Source organism: Ceratotherium simum, chromosome 5 (genome assembly GCF_057802395.1).
Source record: "Ceratotherium simum simum isolate JZ-2026a chromosome 5, ASM5780239v1, whole genome shotgun sequence".
Lineage (NCBI taxonomy): Eukaryota > Metazoa > Chordata > Mammalia > Perissodactyla > Rhinocerotidae > Ceratotherium > Ceratotherium simum.
The window spans coordinates 12,426,028-12,442,343 of NC_141904.1; the positions used below are offsets into that span (position 1 = coordinate 12,426,028).

Below are 16,316 nucleotides of genomic sequence, written 5' to 3' on the forward strand. Positions count from 1 at the left end.
AGCACCCCTCAGTCCTTGACTCTGCTCTTCTGTGAAATGGTACCAGATTCTGGCCCCTTGGCCATGCCTGTGGGCACACTCCCTTTGAGGCTGGGCCAGGGACAAGTGAAGCTAAGGAGACATGATAACATGAGTGACACAGGGACCAAGGGGCATGGGTTTGCTGGTTTATCTGTAAGCACAGGGAGTAAGGGAAGTAAGTGGGGCTGCCACTTGGGAACTGCTATAGACTGAACGTCTGTGTCCCCTCAGAATTCACATGTTGAAACCCTAACCCCCAAAGTGATGGCATTTGGAGGTGGGGCCTCTAGGAGGTGATTAGGTCATGTAGGTAGAGCCCTAACGAATGGAATTAGTGCTCTTATAAAAGAGACCCCAAAGAGCCCCCTCCCCATTTCCATCATCTGAGGTTACAGCAAAAAGATGCCTAAGAAGAGGGTCTTCACCAGACACTGAATCTGCTGGTGCTTTGATCTTGGACTTCCCATCCTCCAGAACTGAAAGAAATCAATTTCTGTTGTTTATAAGCCACCCAGTTTATGGTATTTTTGTTAAGCAGCCCAGTGGACTAAGACAGGAACTGGTAGTTGGGTCCAAATGACCCACCTATGACCCAAGGAAGCAGTGGTTTGAAAGCCACAGATAAAGACTGGGTGATAATCAGGGACCTTCCATCCAGAAAGATTTATTGCTGCTTCCTCTGGCATCTGGGCCTGTCGGCCTCGCCCACAGCTGTTGAGATTACCCTGTGCTGTTCACACCCTCCTGAGTCAACAGGACGCAGGGTCAGTTGACATGGGGCCCTTCGAGGGGGCCCCCAGAGACGACATTCAGGGGAGGTTCTGATGCACAGAAGCCGTGGCTGAGACCTCCCCCACCGCTCCATCTCCCAGCATCCCTGCCCTTGACTTGGTTCTCATTGTCCTGAACTCTTAGAGCCACCCCTACTCCCCGGATGTTTCTCACCCATGCTCCTCCCTTTGCTGGCAACTCTACCCGCACCCCATCTCTGTTCTCCAAATCTGGCCAACTGCATAACTGATCCCAAGGGTCACCCCTCCAGGAAGCCCACCCTGAATCCCCAGTTTCAACATCCCTCTTCTATGAGCCCATCTGGTTCTCGATGCCATCCTGGCTCACACTGCAGTATATGTAAGCAGGGGTGCCCACAATTTGTCAACCCACCACCCCAAACATCTGGAGGGCCGGGACGATGTCTCGTTCCTGTTTATACTCCCCCGCCCCCCAGCATAGGGCGGGCCCTCCATAAATGCTCGTTGAACAAGGTCTGCTCTGAGCCAGGCACTGTGCTCCATGCTTTTGATGAAATATCTCACTGAATCCTCACCATGGGAGCACTAAGGGAGAGGGTTTTCTGACCAGCCTGGGAGGTGAGGATCATCCAAGCAGGCTTCCTGAAGAAGACACCCAGGCTGGGCCTGAAAGGCTGAAGTGAAGCTGGCTACGTGGGGAAGAGGAGAGGAGGATGAGAGAGGGCAGTGTAGCATGGGCAAACAGCAGGCAAGAGGCAGCAAGCAGGCTCAAGATACCCTTTGAGGCCTGATCCAGGCAGCTCCACCAGGGCTGACATGCAGGGAGCCCTGGGAGAGGTCAGCTGCGAAGGAGCCTGAGACCCCAGGCTGGAGGCTGCCTCTGTCCTGCATGACTTGCCACATCAGCTCTCCCGGGCTTGCCTGGTTCACTTGGACAAAGGGGGCTGAGGGGCAGACTCGGGGGCTGGGGGGCAGACTCGAAATACAGGGCCTGGGGCTCCAGTGCTTCTCCTGGCAGGCCTCACCCATGTCCCCAGCTCCTCCAGCTGCCCTGTGGGACAACTGAAAATCCGCTGACCCCAAGCAGATGACAGCAGTTCAGATGTCACCAGGCAACGAAAAGGGACTGTGTGGGCATCAGAAGGGACAGTGGGCAGGCAAACAGATGGAAGGATAAGCAGCTTCATTGTGTAGGTGTAAAAACCCCACGAATCTAGGTGAGTGCCCTGGGGCTACTGTACCACCATGGCCCACATGAATAACAAAATAGGAGATCTCTTTTACTGATAATTAACCGGTCCCAACCAGCAAGCAATTTCCTGGTCCCAACCAGCAAGCAATTTCCCCGAGGTGTGATTTCCAAGCAGAGGAGATTTCCATACGCCTCCTGTGGACACGAGTCTCTCTCATGCATGGCTGCTTTACCTGCACATCTCATCTGCAATCACTTCCATCCTGTCGGCACATCTATAACCTCCTTTATAAAGTTGGATCTCAATGTCAAAGAAGAGGCTGAGAACATTACCTCTAAGGAAGTTCCTTGGGCCCCCTCACTGGTAAAAGCAACTAGCAAACTTCTTAGAATCACGAGTAACAATCAGGCATTGTTCCACGTAGGCCCCTCCCATCTCCCCACCCTACCCTCCCCAAGGCACAGAGGATGACTCCATGTAAGTTATTAGCAAACGTTCCTGTAGCTGTGACTAGGATACAAGCCAAACTGGCCCGCACCGCTTCTTCAGGCTTTGGACCTCACCCTGGGAAGAGCAGCCACCAGCCAGGCAATGGAGCTCAGGCAGAGGCTTGGCAAGGGACTCGCCCAGGGTTCCGCAGCCTGTAAGCCAGGCCTGCTAACCTCCCAGTTCTGGTATTGATGCATCTTGCATCCAGCCATCCAACACTGATTGAGCATCTGCTGGGAACTCTGCAGAGAATAAGAGAAGGTCTCTGCCTCCTGGAGCTTACAATCCTGTTGAGGAGGGTTGTGAGATATTAAAGAAGAAAAGGGGAGCAGAAAGCATATGGGCCTTAAGGGGGAACTGGCCTCTGCACACCCTGGTCGTTGGTTTGGGGGTGCAGGTGCAGGAATGGTGTAGTAAAGACTTGGATATAAAGGAGATACTGGGAAGTCACCACAAGAGGGGTCAATAACAGCTTCGGGCAAAATACGCCCTATCACCAAGACTTGGCCCAGGAGCCAATACTGAACATGTCTGCAGGGAGAGGTTTCGACGATTTGCTTCCTTTAGTTTTTGTTTATTCTACTGATGGTCCCCATGGAACAGAGCAGAGAAAGGGCCCAGGTCAGGGTCAGAGCATAACTTATCAGCACAGGCTCCTAGGCCACAAGCCCCTGTATGGCCTTGGGCCTCGGGCCACCCTAGTTACTTCCACAAACTCGGTGATCCAGAGTCAGGAGGTGATGTTACAGCCAGGTGTCTGCAGCCAGCCCATGACCTGAGAGTCACTTTGACCTGCACAAAGACAGGCCAATGCCTTTCCCCCCAGGGCACTAATCCAATGTCCATGCTCTCTAGCTCATCTCCCCATATCGGGGCTCCATCCCAGGGCAGAGGACAAAAATCTAAAACAAAATGCATACTGGCCTCCTTCCACCATCTCCAGCCTTAAGAACCTGCTGTATGCAAGCCCTTTACAGGTGCCTAAGGATCGACTTTGATAGAACACTGTGGGGGCCCCATCCTGGGTCAGATCACTGCCCGTCCTTTCCTCCTGTGGAGTGGCTCCTCTCCACGCCAACCCCATGTGGCGTAGTGGGGGTTGTCATGCTGCACCTCCAGGACCCTGTCCACGTCAAGCTGACTGCTCCAGGGACGGGAACCTGACACTAGCCAATCATGCCAATAAAGGCCCTTTCCAGGAAAGAGAGGCTTCCCCACGTGAAAGAGTCACTTTCACAGGGAGTCAGGCGGCCTCTGCACCCCCGCCTCCTGTCGTCCCTGCCCTCGGCTCTGGGCTGCCTCTCGCTGTACCTGCACATGCGTTTTTAGTTGTCAGCTCTTCCTCTGATTACACTGACATCCCAGGAGATTCAAGTTAGGTGTCCGGGATCCACAGGTATCCCAGTGCAGATGGGCATGAAGGAGCTCAAGTGTTGGCTCAGCTCTGCCTCCACTACTCTGGGCTCTGCCGCTCACAGGTCACAGCACTGAATGCGCCAGCAAAGGTGTGGCCCACCATCTGCTTTTTACCCTCCGAGCTGCAGAGCCTGCCTCACCCTTGTCGGGACCTCAGCCCTGGGCTGGTCACCTCCCTAGGGCTATAGTCAGCTCTTCCTTAGGACTCCTCTTTTCCTGTGCCACTAAAGTCTGTCCTCAGTCACCTCTGCTGCCACGGTTGTCCATGGTTCTGAAGGCAAGGAGGTGGCATGGGGCTGGGGGCCACAGAGTCACAAAGACCAGGCTTCAAGTCCTGGCTCTGTTACTTCCTAGCTGCGTGACCTTGGGCAGGTATTCCTGCCTTGCTATGGCTCATTTCCTTCATCTGTAAAATGAAGATGATGATACTTGTAACAGGGCGGTGGTGAGGGTGACTTAGACATCACCTGTGACAGACCATGAAGTGCCTGGAATGTTAAAGGGATCAGGAAGTGGTACTTCCCCTTGAGGTGATTCTTCTTATTCCTTACAGGCTCTTAAAAAGTGCTCCCTTCACCTGGGGATCAGCAAGGGATGTTGACCCTGTGCCCACGCCTTTCACAGCTCAATGACCCAGTCGCCCCTCCCCTCTCGACCACCCCAAATTTAGCAGCTTTACTGACTCCCTTACATAGATTCAGCTTATCCACGATGGTGGCTGCTCACAAACTAATCCTAGTCCTGTCATCTGATTTCTCCCAATTCTTCCTCCCGACATCCAAAAGGCTCTCGAAGTCTCTTTCACTGGCCTGCCAAAGAATAATGATTTGCTCTTACAGGCAATTCCCGCAATTCCCTGAGTGCTCCTCAATCCACTAAGTTGTCTTAAATGCCCATTCTGCCTCAACCCTGCATTGAATATAAAAATGTCTGTGCGCAATTCTCAAATATAAACCAGAACCACAACACCAGAGCCCACAGTTTTGTTATTTGCCTCTGGTCATTTGCTTTTAAAGGCGGGGTAGAAGTCAGGTTTACAGTTGTAATGTGAAAAATCAAGTTCCCATTTGTACACTTTGAGAGACTTGGTTCTACATAGACAAGACTGATCACACAGCTGAATCCACAGTTCCCTTTCTGATCCATCCACTTTGGGCCACAACACAACACCAACCCTTCCTGTTATCCTCATCTTTAACCATTCTTCACTCCTCATCCTTGTTGCCTCAAGTGAATCACTGTGAGGTAAAATCCAGTAGGTGCTTTTGGTGCCAGTGATCAGCCTCGTCCTATTTAGGGAGCCAGTGAACCACAGCAGGGGTGACTCACAGGGCTGGGGGCTCAGCTCCTGCCCCAGGCTGCTCCCAAGCTCTTATCTCCTCCCTGCCCGACCCTCCCTCTGACATCTGCCACTGAGACCTAAGCCCACTGGACTGCCAGAGCGCAGGGGCAGGGGTCCCACTGTGGCCTGAGCTTGAGCCCAGCTGCGGCCTCCCAGAGGGGCCAGGAAACCTCACACTCCTCAGGGGCCACTGATAACTGGCCTCGACCTAACAGGGCCCTTTGGATTAGATGATGCAAGCACCAAGGACCCCGAATCATGACAGAAACTAGAAATCAGAGAGACGTCCAGGTCAGGCCCCCAAAAGAACTATGAAAAGAACCTCAGCCATCCTTAACCATCGCAGGGCCTGGGTGCCCCCTGCCTCACCTCTGAGAATCTGACAAAAGCTACTGATCCTCACCCCTAAAAAAGGACTGCATACAGAAGCTTTGAATTTGGTTTCCGGGGGTTCACAGGACCCCAGAAACCACATGAGACAATGCAGACATCCGTGGACTCAGGCTAAGAACTCATATACCTGGAAACAGGTTTCCAATTTCAACACCCTCAAGATTTTTCTTTTTTCAAAATGAAAAGGAATCTTTACAATTCATATAAACATGTGTTCATCCTAAAATAGCCATTCAACACTAAGGTATAAAAAGAAGTGAAAATCACCCATAATCTTACCACCCAGAGAAACCCACAGTGGACATTTTAGTGTATATATGTGGCTGGATGTCCTGCAGGAGGCTAAACCTGTGCTTCTGTCCCTGCTCTGGTGGGAATGGTGACAGAGTCACCATGGCTCAAGGACATTTTTCCCCCTCCCCCAAGAGGAACGAATAAGTTTTCTGTGTCTCAAAGATCTACACCCCATTGAGGCCACCAAACCAACTGCCCAGGAAGGCGGCCAGTCGTCTGCCTTCTGTGGAAAGGGTGAAAAGGAAGAGCCAGCCAGGTGGGCAGGAGAGCTTTGGGGAGGCCACCTCAGTGAAAGAGACAATGCGGCTGAGGGACGGGCCTGCACCCTCAGGTAGCTGGACCTTGTGAAGACCGGCCATCCCATCCTCTGGTAGGTACCTGGCTGGGGAGAGGCAGAGCTCTGGCTGGGTTCCAGGTTCCCTAGAGGCAGACCCCTGGCCAGTGGGGTCCAGCCCCTCAGAGGACACAGTTAAACAGGGAGGGAGGTAAGAGGTGTTGCTGGAGCCTGAGCCAGATACATCAAAGAGAGGGCCACATGTGATGGCCCACTCCCTGTCCCTCCCACTGGGGGCAGCCTGGCTCTGCTGGGTCCCAGCGAGGCACAGCGCACCGTGGCCACACTGGCGGGAGGACAGTGAGAGGGTCCCAGAGCTCTCTGTGTGCACACCTGACTTCACCCTCTTATTCAGGGTCAGATGCTGCCCTCCAGCCCTCAGTCCCGAGCAGCTGCACAAACTGCCCCCTCCATCCCCTTCCCCCACAGTGGGGGCGGGGCTGCCTTCACATCACAGGGCTCCGCACTGATTACCACTTACTTCACTTCAAGGTGGACTTTCTCGTTTTTTTTTAATGTCATCAACTTAGGGCAGGAGCCCTGTTGCCAAGACAACAGGGCGTTGGTCAGCAGAGTTGGCAGCAGACTCCACCTGGGCTACACCCACCGTGCCCAGGCTCACCTCCATTCAGTGGTTACTCCAACACAGTCATCCTGCCGCTTTCTCTCCTCTCGTCTTGCTCCTCACACAGTTGTGGCACCTGCAGACACTCTCCTGAATTCACTGCCTACTTTCACTGCCACTTTCTAGGTTTACTAACTAACCCTGATAGTTTCCCCTCCTCTAAAATGGGAGAGTCCCCTTCTTATCAATACTGCAGAGTCGACACACACACAAGTATCCCCATATAAGAGTACCCTATGTCCTTTTAGTTAATATATGAAGGACAACCTCCAGGTCAACACAGACAGGTCTCTGTAATCAGGGTCTAACGGATGCAGGAGTGTGTACTGTTGGACACTGTGGTGGCCTTCCCAATTCTATTGTAAGCCAGGCTGCAACAAACATTGTGAATGTACATTGCTATCTGCTCGTCTATTGTTAGGGGAACTTCTGTAAGATCAGAAGCTAAAAAGGAAGGAAGGAAAGAAGGAAGGAAGGAGGGGAGGAAAGAAGGAAGAGAGAGGGAGGGAGGGGAGAGGAGGAATGAGGGAGGAGAGAGAAAGAACAATGTCCTCATCGTGGAAGAAAACTGGAAATGACCCACAGACATAACTGTGCCCATTTTGAGCTCAGGGAAGGGCCTGCTACGTGATACTGTCGCCCCCTCCAACATGACTACAACAGAAGCTTAAGATGTCGTGATGAAAGCTCACTTTCAGACTTAATTTTGCCACTTATCTACAAATTTTTTTTTACCTACAGATATTTAACTCTACGCGGTAGCTGGAAATGAAGAGGAGAGAATGACAGAGCCGCCCCCCACCCCCGCCCCCCAGGGCAGTACCAGGCCTGCTCAGCAGGAGCTCCGAATCTGTGCCTCAGCAAAATCCCTGCCACCACATGCATGGACCTTCAGGGGGGCCACAGAGAGTCGAGCTGCACATGCTAACAGCCATCCTCAAAGAGCGGCCGAGGCTGAGGAAGCCAGAGTCTGAACGGCAGAGTCGAGTGTCACAACACCCAGGCACCTTCCAGGGGCTCCTCGCTCTCCTACTCAGAGGCAATCTTCCTTTAATTTCTACACTATTCTACCAAGCATGGGCTAGTCATCTCCTTCCCAGCAGACCACAGACCCAAAGAAGCAGAAGGGAGAGGATACGGGGGCTGAAGGCTACAGGAGGCTGAGGGCTCTGCAGGGAAGAAAAGTGCCAGGGGAACTACTGGACACACACACACCACACTCATATACACCACTCACACACATCACACACACACCACACACTCAGGTACACACCTTGCACTCACCACACACCACTCACACACACCACACACTCACATACACACCATGCACACTCACTACACACACACACCACACACATACTCACACACCACACACATACACACACACACACACACACACAGCTGGCTAAGCTGGGGCTCCTCAGCTGCCCACCTTAGAGCTTGGGGCGGGTCACCTGCCTCCCTTGGCTTTGGGGCCCCACCTCTCCGCTGCTGCTCTGTCTCCTTCACGACCTCCTTCCCCTGTCCGCCCAGGCTCCTCTGTCCGCCCAGGACCCCCTGTCCGCCCAGGCTCCTCTGTCCGCCCAGGACCCCCTGTCCGCCCAGGCCTCCCCTGTCCGCCCAGGTTCCCCTGTTCGCCCAGGCTCCCCTGTCCGCCCAGGCTCCCCTGTCCGCCCAGGCTCCCCCTGTCCGCCCAGGCTCCCCCTGTCCGCCCAGGTCCCCCTGTCCGCCCAGGCTCCCCCTGTCCGCCCAGGTCCCCCTGTCCGCCCAGGCTCCCCCTGTCCGCCCAGGTCCCCCTGTCCGCCCAGGTCCCCCTGTCCGCCCAGGCTCCCCCTGTCCGCCCAGGTCCCCCTGTCCACCCAGGCTCCTCTGTCCGCCCAGATTTCTTCTCTGCCTTGTCTTCTTTTCCCTCTACCAGCACAACTCTGGAGCTGACTGCTCCTTGGCAGATGGGGACTGAGGAGAAAGGGAGAGCTCACACTCCCCCTCAGGGGGCAGCCCCTACCCACCTGCTTGCTCCAGCTAACTGTCCCTGCAAGGCACTGTCCCCGCAAATGGGCCTCGGCTTGCTGGACAGTCTGGCTTTTAAAAGAGGGGCAGGTAGTTTATGTGAAATTGCCTAGTTTTAAAACACTGGTAAATAAATTTAAAAATATGAAAACACTGGTTGGGCCAAACTAAACACATCCACAGGCTGTCGGTCTGGAGCCACTTCCCCACACTGCCGGGAGAGGTGGTCTTCCCAAGCCAGGGCTTCTCAAACAGTGAACACAAAGTCCCCAAACAGCGGCTTTGGATAGGGTTTCCCTCAGGCTCAGCCCCTGAAATCACCCTCCCGCAGGCCACTGCACCCACTGGGCCTTGGGTACCCCCAATGACCCCTGTGCACCTCAGCGACTCCGCCAAGTCCCCCCTTGCTCTGCCCCCAGCTTGTCTGTTTGCCTCGTCCTCATCCTCTTCTCCTCTTGCTCTCAGCACTCTCCCTGGGCCTCGTCGTCCAGACCCAGGGAGCCATCAGCCCCACATGGTTGATCTTTCAGTCTATGTTCTGGGCATCTCCTTCAGGCTTCAGCACACGTATCCCAGATGGAGATGAAATGTTCATGTAAAGGAATGCATGAACAGATGAATGAAGCAAGCATCTACTGAACTACCCGAGCCAGCTCCTACGTGTCACGGTGGTGTCCTCCCCTTCTCTCATCACTCTGGTCCCACCACACCCTCCAAATAGCTGTGGGTCCACAGCATCACTCTGACACCTCTGGCTTTGCTTCTTCCTTTCAGGGCCAATACCTTCATTGGAGCCACTCTCAGCCTTTTAATGGAGGAGCAAAACAGGCCTTGAGCTGCCTCCCACTATCACCCTCCCATCAGCTTCTGAATAGGTAGTGCCCAAATTTTGTGTACATTAGACTCACCGAGAGAGCTTGTTTAAAAATGCAGATTTCTGGGTCCCACTCTCACTAAGATTCTGGTTCTGTGGGGAGGGGCATAAAATGTGCTCTCTTTTTTTGGAATATGCATTTCAACAAGCTCCCTTTAACAAGGTGCTCAGGAGACCACACTTTGGCGACCACTGTACCGGACTGTGTTCTTTCCAAGACACAAATCTGATGGTGTCTTTCCTGCTTCAGTGCTCCCCACACCTTCAGGATATAATGTGGTGATGGAGGTGGCCCCAGCCTTTGTCCAACTTCACAGCTACATACAGGCGACTAACCTCGTCCTGCCTCTCTCTTGCTCTGCCTTTGCACATCCACCTCCATGTGCCAGGAAGGCCCTTCCCAGTTTCCTCCTTGGCCAACTCCTACTCATCTCTCACGGATGAACCTCGGATGTCACCTCCTCTGGGAATCTTCCCTGACTTCCCAGCCTGGATTAGCTTCTTGTCCTCTATCCTCCCATATTACCCTGCCATAAATTATCTCTAATTCACTTTTTCTAGCAAACATACATATAATGATTACTACTAGTAGTAATCAGATTACACCTATTCTAGGTGTTGTATAAATATCAGCTCACTTAATCCTTTACTAACCCCATGAAATAGGAACTCTCATTATCCGCATCTTATAGACGAGAAACCAAGGCATGGAGAGGGTCAATAACATGACTGAGGTCATACAGCTGGGAAGTGGCAGCACAGAGACTCAATCCAGGCAGCCCGGCTCCAGGGTCCACTTTCTTTCCCACCTTACCTTAGGTGCTGCCACCTCCTACCTGTCACAGCATACTGCACACTGTGTTCCTAGTGTCTGCCTGTGATTCTCCTCCCCTACACAGAGAGCTCCTGTGGCCCTTGAGAGATCAGAAGGACAAAGTTGTGCATACTCATGACACTGACTCAACAAGGAAAGACAAAATCATAAAACTTGGGGGTCTGAAGAGACTTTAAATGGGATCAGGTCCAATGACCTGCCTACTATTCTACTCTTCATAGAGTGAGATGCTCCCGAGTCTGCACACCACCCATTCTGCCTCTGCATGATGCTGACTTGTAGCAAGCTCTACCTTATGCCTAACTGAAACAGTCTCCACGGTCACCTGGGCCACACAGAGCAGGTCCAACTCCTCTTGCAGAGAAGGCTCTTCAGATACTGAAGACAACCCTGGCTTTCACTTCCGCAAGGTTAACCCTCCCCTCTTCCACCTGGGGATCTGCATTTCCAGTCCACCTTAGACATTTCCCTCAGAAGCCGCTCTGGTCAATCAGGGCCTTGCCCAAGAAGGCGACCCCCCAGATATGGGTGCCATGTGCCCAGTGTAGACTGACCTGTATCATGGCCAATGAACTCTGAGCAAAGAAAAATAAACGTATGATATATTTGAAAAGCTCTCTCAACAAGTGGCTGAAGTCACATAAGATGCGGCAGCCTTTAGGACACCAAGAGCCCTGGACTCTGAGGACGGTGCATTGTGACAGGAGTCTGTACTGTTGCTTAAAAGGCTTGTGTTGCCTATGCTTCCCTGAGCCAAGGGTCTTCCCACAAGGTCTCCGTTCTCACACCAGTGTTGCAAAGAAGCAACAAGTAACTCCATTTTACAGAAGAAGATATAGAGGCTCCGAGAGGTCGACCTTGCCCAAGGGCACACTCTGCTAAGCGGCAGGGTGGCACTCAAATCCAAGGCAGTGACTCCAAAGCCTGCGCTCCTGTCACCCTGCCATTTTGGGAATGCCAGTTGGAACACAGTGAAATGAGCATAAAATAAGCATGAAGGAAAGGCTGGGTTGAGGCAGGAAAATGGAAGATCACAAATGAGCAGAAGAAGCAGAACCGTAACTAACCATTCACAGGTCCTCACAGCCCACGGTCTTTCCCTGTTGCACTAAAGGAATCCTTCAATTTGAGAAGTTATTTTTCCACTTGTACGCATTTTAACTGGAATAACTAAAGATATTTATGCCTCACTTGTTCTCTTCTACTATTCGAATGTCAAGGATTTCAGAATGTCCCTATTCCCAAACTCAAAAACACCAAGGACTTGAAACCACAAAATGAATGATTTTCTTTAAAGGCTATTAGCATATAGCAAGTCACTAGTACCATTTAAAATAAACATAATTTGAGAACCTAGGAACTGTATTGTAATCTTTTGTGTATCCTTTCCCTACCACTTCCACCCCAACAGTGTAGAAAAATGCCTAACACATATGCTCACATGTAAAAACACCCACATATTTAATAAATATATGTGGGTTCACGTACCCACTTTCTGTACCAAGAGGAAGAAATGCTTATTTAAACAGCCTGATTTTCTAATTGTAACCTAGGTCACAACTTCCTCATATTCAAAATATCAGAAAAAGAAAACTACCAACACACAAAATAAAATATATAATCATTTTATAAAACAAATAAAACTACATTGTTCACTTAAAGCATGAGAAAACAAGTTATATTTGATTGCCTCAAATAATTACCTAAAATAATTATATTGCTAATTTGGTATTCAAAAATTAGTCAAAAGAAATGGTGAAGAAAGCCTATATATTTTAGGGTAAGGACCAATTATAAGTGTTACTTAAGTGTGTACCTTTGTCTTATGGATTAGCGCAGTTTCTTACACCACAATAATTAGCAACCAATAAAGCAATTAAACAAATAAGGCAATTAAACACTATTTCCACAGAAATGGGTGAATTGCAAAGTTACAGTTTACCTAGAAGTAGAAGAGCAGTAAGAACGTCCATATCTTAATGTTTTTCCGAACTCCGACGTATCCGAGAATGAAGAGCTCAGACCCAGGCAGGCTAATTTATCCTGCAAAATTTTCCTTAAAAAAAGTATGGCTGAAAATTGGCCCTCCTCAAACAGAAGGTACTTTCAGAAGAGTTATATAAGCAAAACACACAGGCCAATTCAGCGACGTGAAAACCACCTCATGCAACAGAAACGCAGCAAACACAAGTAACCCACACTCACAGCTCAGAACCTGTCAGCTTCTCAGAATAAAAATCAAGGTTGGTTGTAACCTCCTACCTCTCCAACCAAAGGATGGAAAATTTTTAATGAAAAGTTATAAACAAACTACTGAGAGTCCTAACTCAGTTTTTGGAAAGGATTCCTATTTTATGGTTCATTAACCATCTGGAGTATCTTTAAACTTCCTATGCCCACCTTCTCTTGACCTCTTTTCCTATTCTGGAAGAATAAAATGAGTATTTTTAATTCTCTTTACTATTAGAAATGGCCTGTCATATGCAGCAGACATGTGCATGGAATATATCACAAATTGGAGGTGAATCAGGGAAACTCGCTCAAAGCCTCCTCTCTTCAAACAACTTATTCTAAATGCCAAGCCTGTCCCATGTCCTCAGCGCACTCAGAACATCCCACTCACTGAGCCACACGCTCTCCTTTCTATCAGTCAAACTGCGACAGAAACGCCACCTCCTCGCAGAGTCGTCCCAGGCAGAGATAGGTGCCAACCACTTGTCTCCCACCCATCAGAGTGAGGTGGTAAAATGGAGTGAAGGCAGGCAACAGCAAAAACACAATTCTCAGCATCGTACAGACATTTACCCAGCTTCAATATACAGCACCATAAGGGAAAGGAATTAGGGTCAGCCTGCTTTCCAGAGCAGGTGTAGATTCACCCATTCATTTAACAAACACTCATGTAACACCTACTGTGTGGTTGGCAGTGCTGGTTCCCGGGGTACAGAGGGAAACAGGACAGGGTGCCTGCTCTCAGAGAGCAGACAGTCTTGCAGAAGGAAAAGACAGAACTGAGAATTACGATACTGCATGGCTGGTGCAGGAGGGGAACAGGTTCAGGGCATCATGGATGTACATCAAAGAAGCACCAGACTCAGCTGGGGGGTCATGGAAGGTTCCTGGAGGAGAAAAGGGCTGAGTGAACTAAGTGGAGGGGAGAAGGGGAGGGAGGTGAGGAGGCGAACACTCCAGGCAGTGGGGCAGCGGGATCCGGGCGCAGAGAACAGGCTGGCGGGGGGAGAACACCACGCAACTCGGCAATGCTATGGCATAGAGTCAAGGGGAAAGAGGAGTCACAGAGGGCAAAGGGCCTCCCAGAGACCACGGCCACCAAGGAGCTGCTGGGGCCGGATCTGTGTTTGAGGACAGCCACTCTCGGGGGAGCAGTGGGGTGCAGAGATTTGGGGCCCAACCTGTACACAGTGAAGGCCAAAGTGCTGGGCGCTGAGGTCCCAGACTGGTTTCATCAGCTCTTGGCTCACCACATGAGACTTCCCACACACAGTCCCTGCTGCCTGGCGACCTAATCCCCCCACCCTCCCCAACAACTCCAGCCCCACAGCTCACTGAACATAAAACGGACACCCAACACCAAAGAACCAACCAGCGGGCCACACACTTCTGCTCTGTGAGAGCACAACGAGAAATAAGCTGGGCCACTCAGTGTCTCTGCCTTGGGAATCTGACCAAGAATCTAGAATAACCAGGCAGTTTAGGAATCCATGCAGAAGCCAAAAACGTGTCACTAGGCCCAGCGAGGCCCTCTTGTTCCTCACGGCCCAAACAGCACACCCAGAACAACGCTCAGCAGGTTAGGATTCCTACTCAGACCATCCACCATTAGCCTCATCGTTCATCTGAAAAACTACTTGTCTCCTCCCCACGAGGGCCCTCTATTTCAGAACAAAGCCCCCTGCCTCCCCCGACCCGGCCATACTTACAGAACTGCAGGCTGAGGCTCAGGAAGGCCAGCAGTGCAGCCAGGGCCAGCAGCAGCAAGAAGCGATTGCGGAAAAGCATTATTATTTGTTCTATTTTCTCTTCATGGTTTCACCTCAAATCGGGAACAAGTCCTGTGAATAAAGCAGAGGCAATAAACATGTGTTCCGAGGTGGAAAACCAAGTTTGTCAACTGAAAATAATCCAATTAGGCCAGTCCTCTGGCAGGGAAGCGTGAATCCTAGGTGGAGAACAATAGCGCGCTGTGGGTCATGTCTTTGCCCCCAGATAAGCCCGGCCGAGGATGCTCCCTTCAACTGAGAAAGAGGAAACCAGCTCGCGAATGCTCTGTTTATCTGACACCAACAGGGACTGACCTTCCCAAAGGAAACCGTAAGGAAGCTTATTGAGCACTGATGGTGGGTCAGATGATGAAGTCTTCACAAGGACCAGCTCACGCTCACCCATTCTGACCCCCAACTTCTAAATCCTCCACCTTTTTTGATGAAGATTTTGCTAAGATGACTCTGGTCTTCTTAACCTGAACGTCAATCACTGCCACGTGTCCCACAGCAAGGCCTGCAGGGACAGCTGGGGTGCGCCGTGTGCCAGAGGATTTGTTCCTATACCAAGGAGCCCCGTCTACTTGTTAGAGACCTCCCGCTACCCTGGAGCACTGGGCCTATTTCAGCTGCATTCACGGGTCTTCCTGCAGCCCCACTCCACCATTCTAATCTCCTCTAACCACACTAGAACTGTGCAAAAGGATTTTTTTTTAAATGCTGAAGGAAGCCCTAAAAGTCCCTTCTGTGAAAAAAGTGTATGGTTGCTCCAGGTTTTACTCCATCAGTCTTAGATATCAAGTTCATTTCCTGGTGCTCATTGGGGGTTAAAATAGAACTGGAATATCACAGTCTCTCCAGAAAAGGCTCTTAAACTACAGTCTGATTATAACAGTAATTTCAAACTTGATTTTCGTGGCAGAATCTTTTCCTCCTTCAAATACAATCTCCTTCAGATCCCCGACAGACACAGCAGGTAAGGTTCCTTTGCTGATGTGAGGGCTGCACACCTTTGTCAATATACTGAAAGCTACTGATTGTACACTTTGGGTGAATTGTATGGTATGTGAATTATACCTCTATGAAGTTGTTTTTCAAAAAAGCCTATCTGCAGAGAATGAAGCAGGAGCCAGGGCCCTGGAGTCTCTTGCTTGGCACCCCCCCACCCGAAGGGTCCTGCAGGGGAGTTTGAGAACCACTCCTTTAAAGGCATTTGTCAGAGACTTTCCACCAAAAGTGAACATTTGCTAAAAGATTGATGAAAATACACTTGTACTGCACAACTGAGCCTGTACATCCGGCAACCAGCGTCTCTGTTAACAAACAGATCCCAATTTTACACCTTCAGATAGGCCCTGCTTCTGTCCCTTTAGTCACTGCCCCTAACCAACAGCCAGTGCCTAGTGTCCCAAGACCATCTGCAACCCCTCTTGGGGACACTCCTCTCCTTGCCCTGGAGGGGACTCACCAGCCTACAAGCTCTCCGCATTTCTGGCTAAAAGAACACACTACAGCTGATCCCACCTAGGAGTTAACATATTTGGGACCCCAAGTAAATGTTTTCTGTTTCCAAAATTCAAACTCCCCATAGCCTTCACCTGAGGGCGTTTGAAAGGACACGCACAGACCCGAAGGCAGCTCAGCAGAATCTGTGCTTGGGGGGGAACGACAGCCAAGACTTCTGCACTGAACCCCCGCGGAGGCCGAGGTCACAGTAAGAGACAGAACGTGGGCCCA

General features: G+C 51.0%; 1 protein-coding gene across 3 annotated transcripts in view; it reads right to left on the reverse strand.

Moving 5' to 3' along the window:
- The window catches only part of PXYLP1 (2-phosphoxylose phosphatase 1), a 76,760-nt gene that overhangs the window by 21,206 nt on the left and 39,238 nt on the right, over window positions 1–16,316 (reverse strand). For all 3 annotated transcript variants that reach the window (XM_004419303.3, XM_014789166.2, XM_087430470.1), the window contains one exon: window positions 14,520–14,651. In XM_004419303.3, coding sequence (XP_004419360.1) covers window positions 14,520–14,598 — 79 coding nt within the window. In that variant the 5' untranslated portion in view covers window positions 14,599–14,651. The remainder of the gene's footprint in view (window positions 1–14,519; window positions 14,652–16,316) is intronic.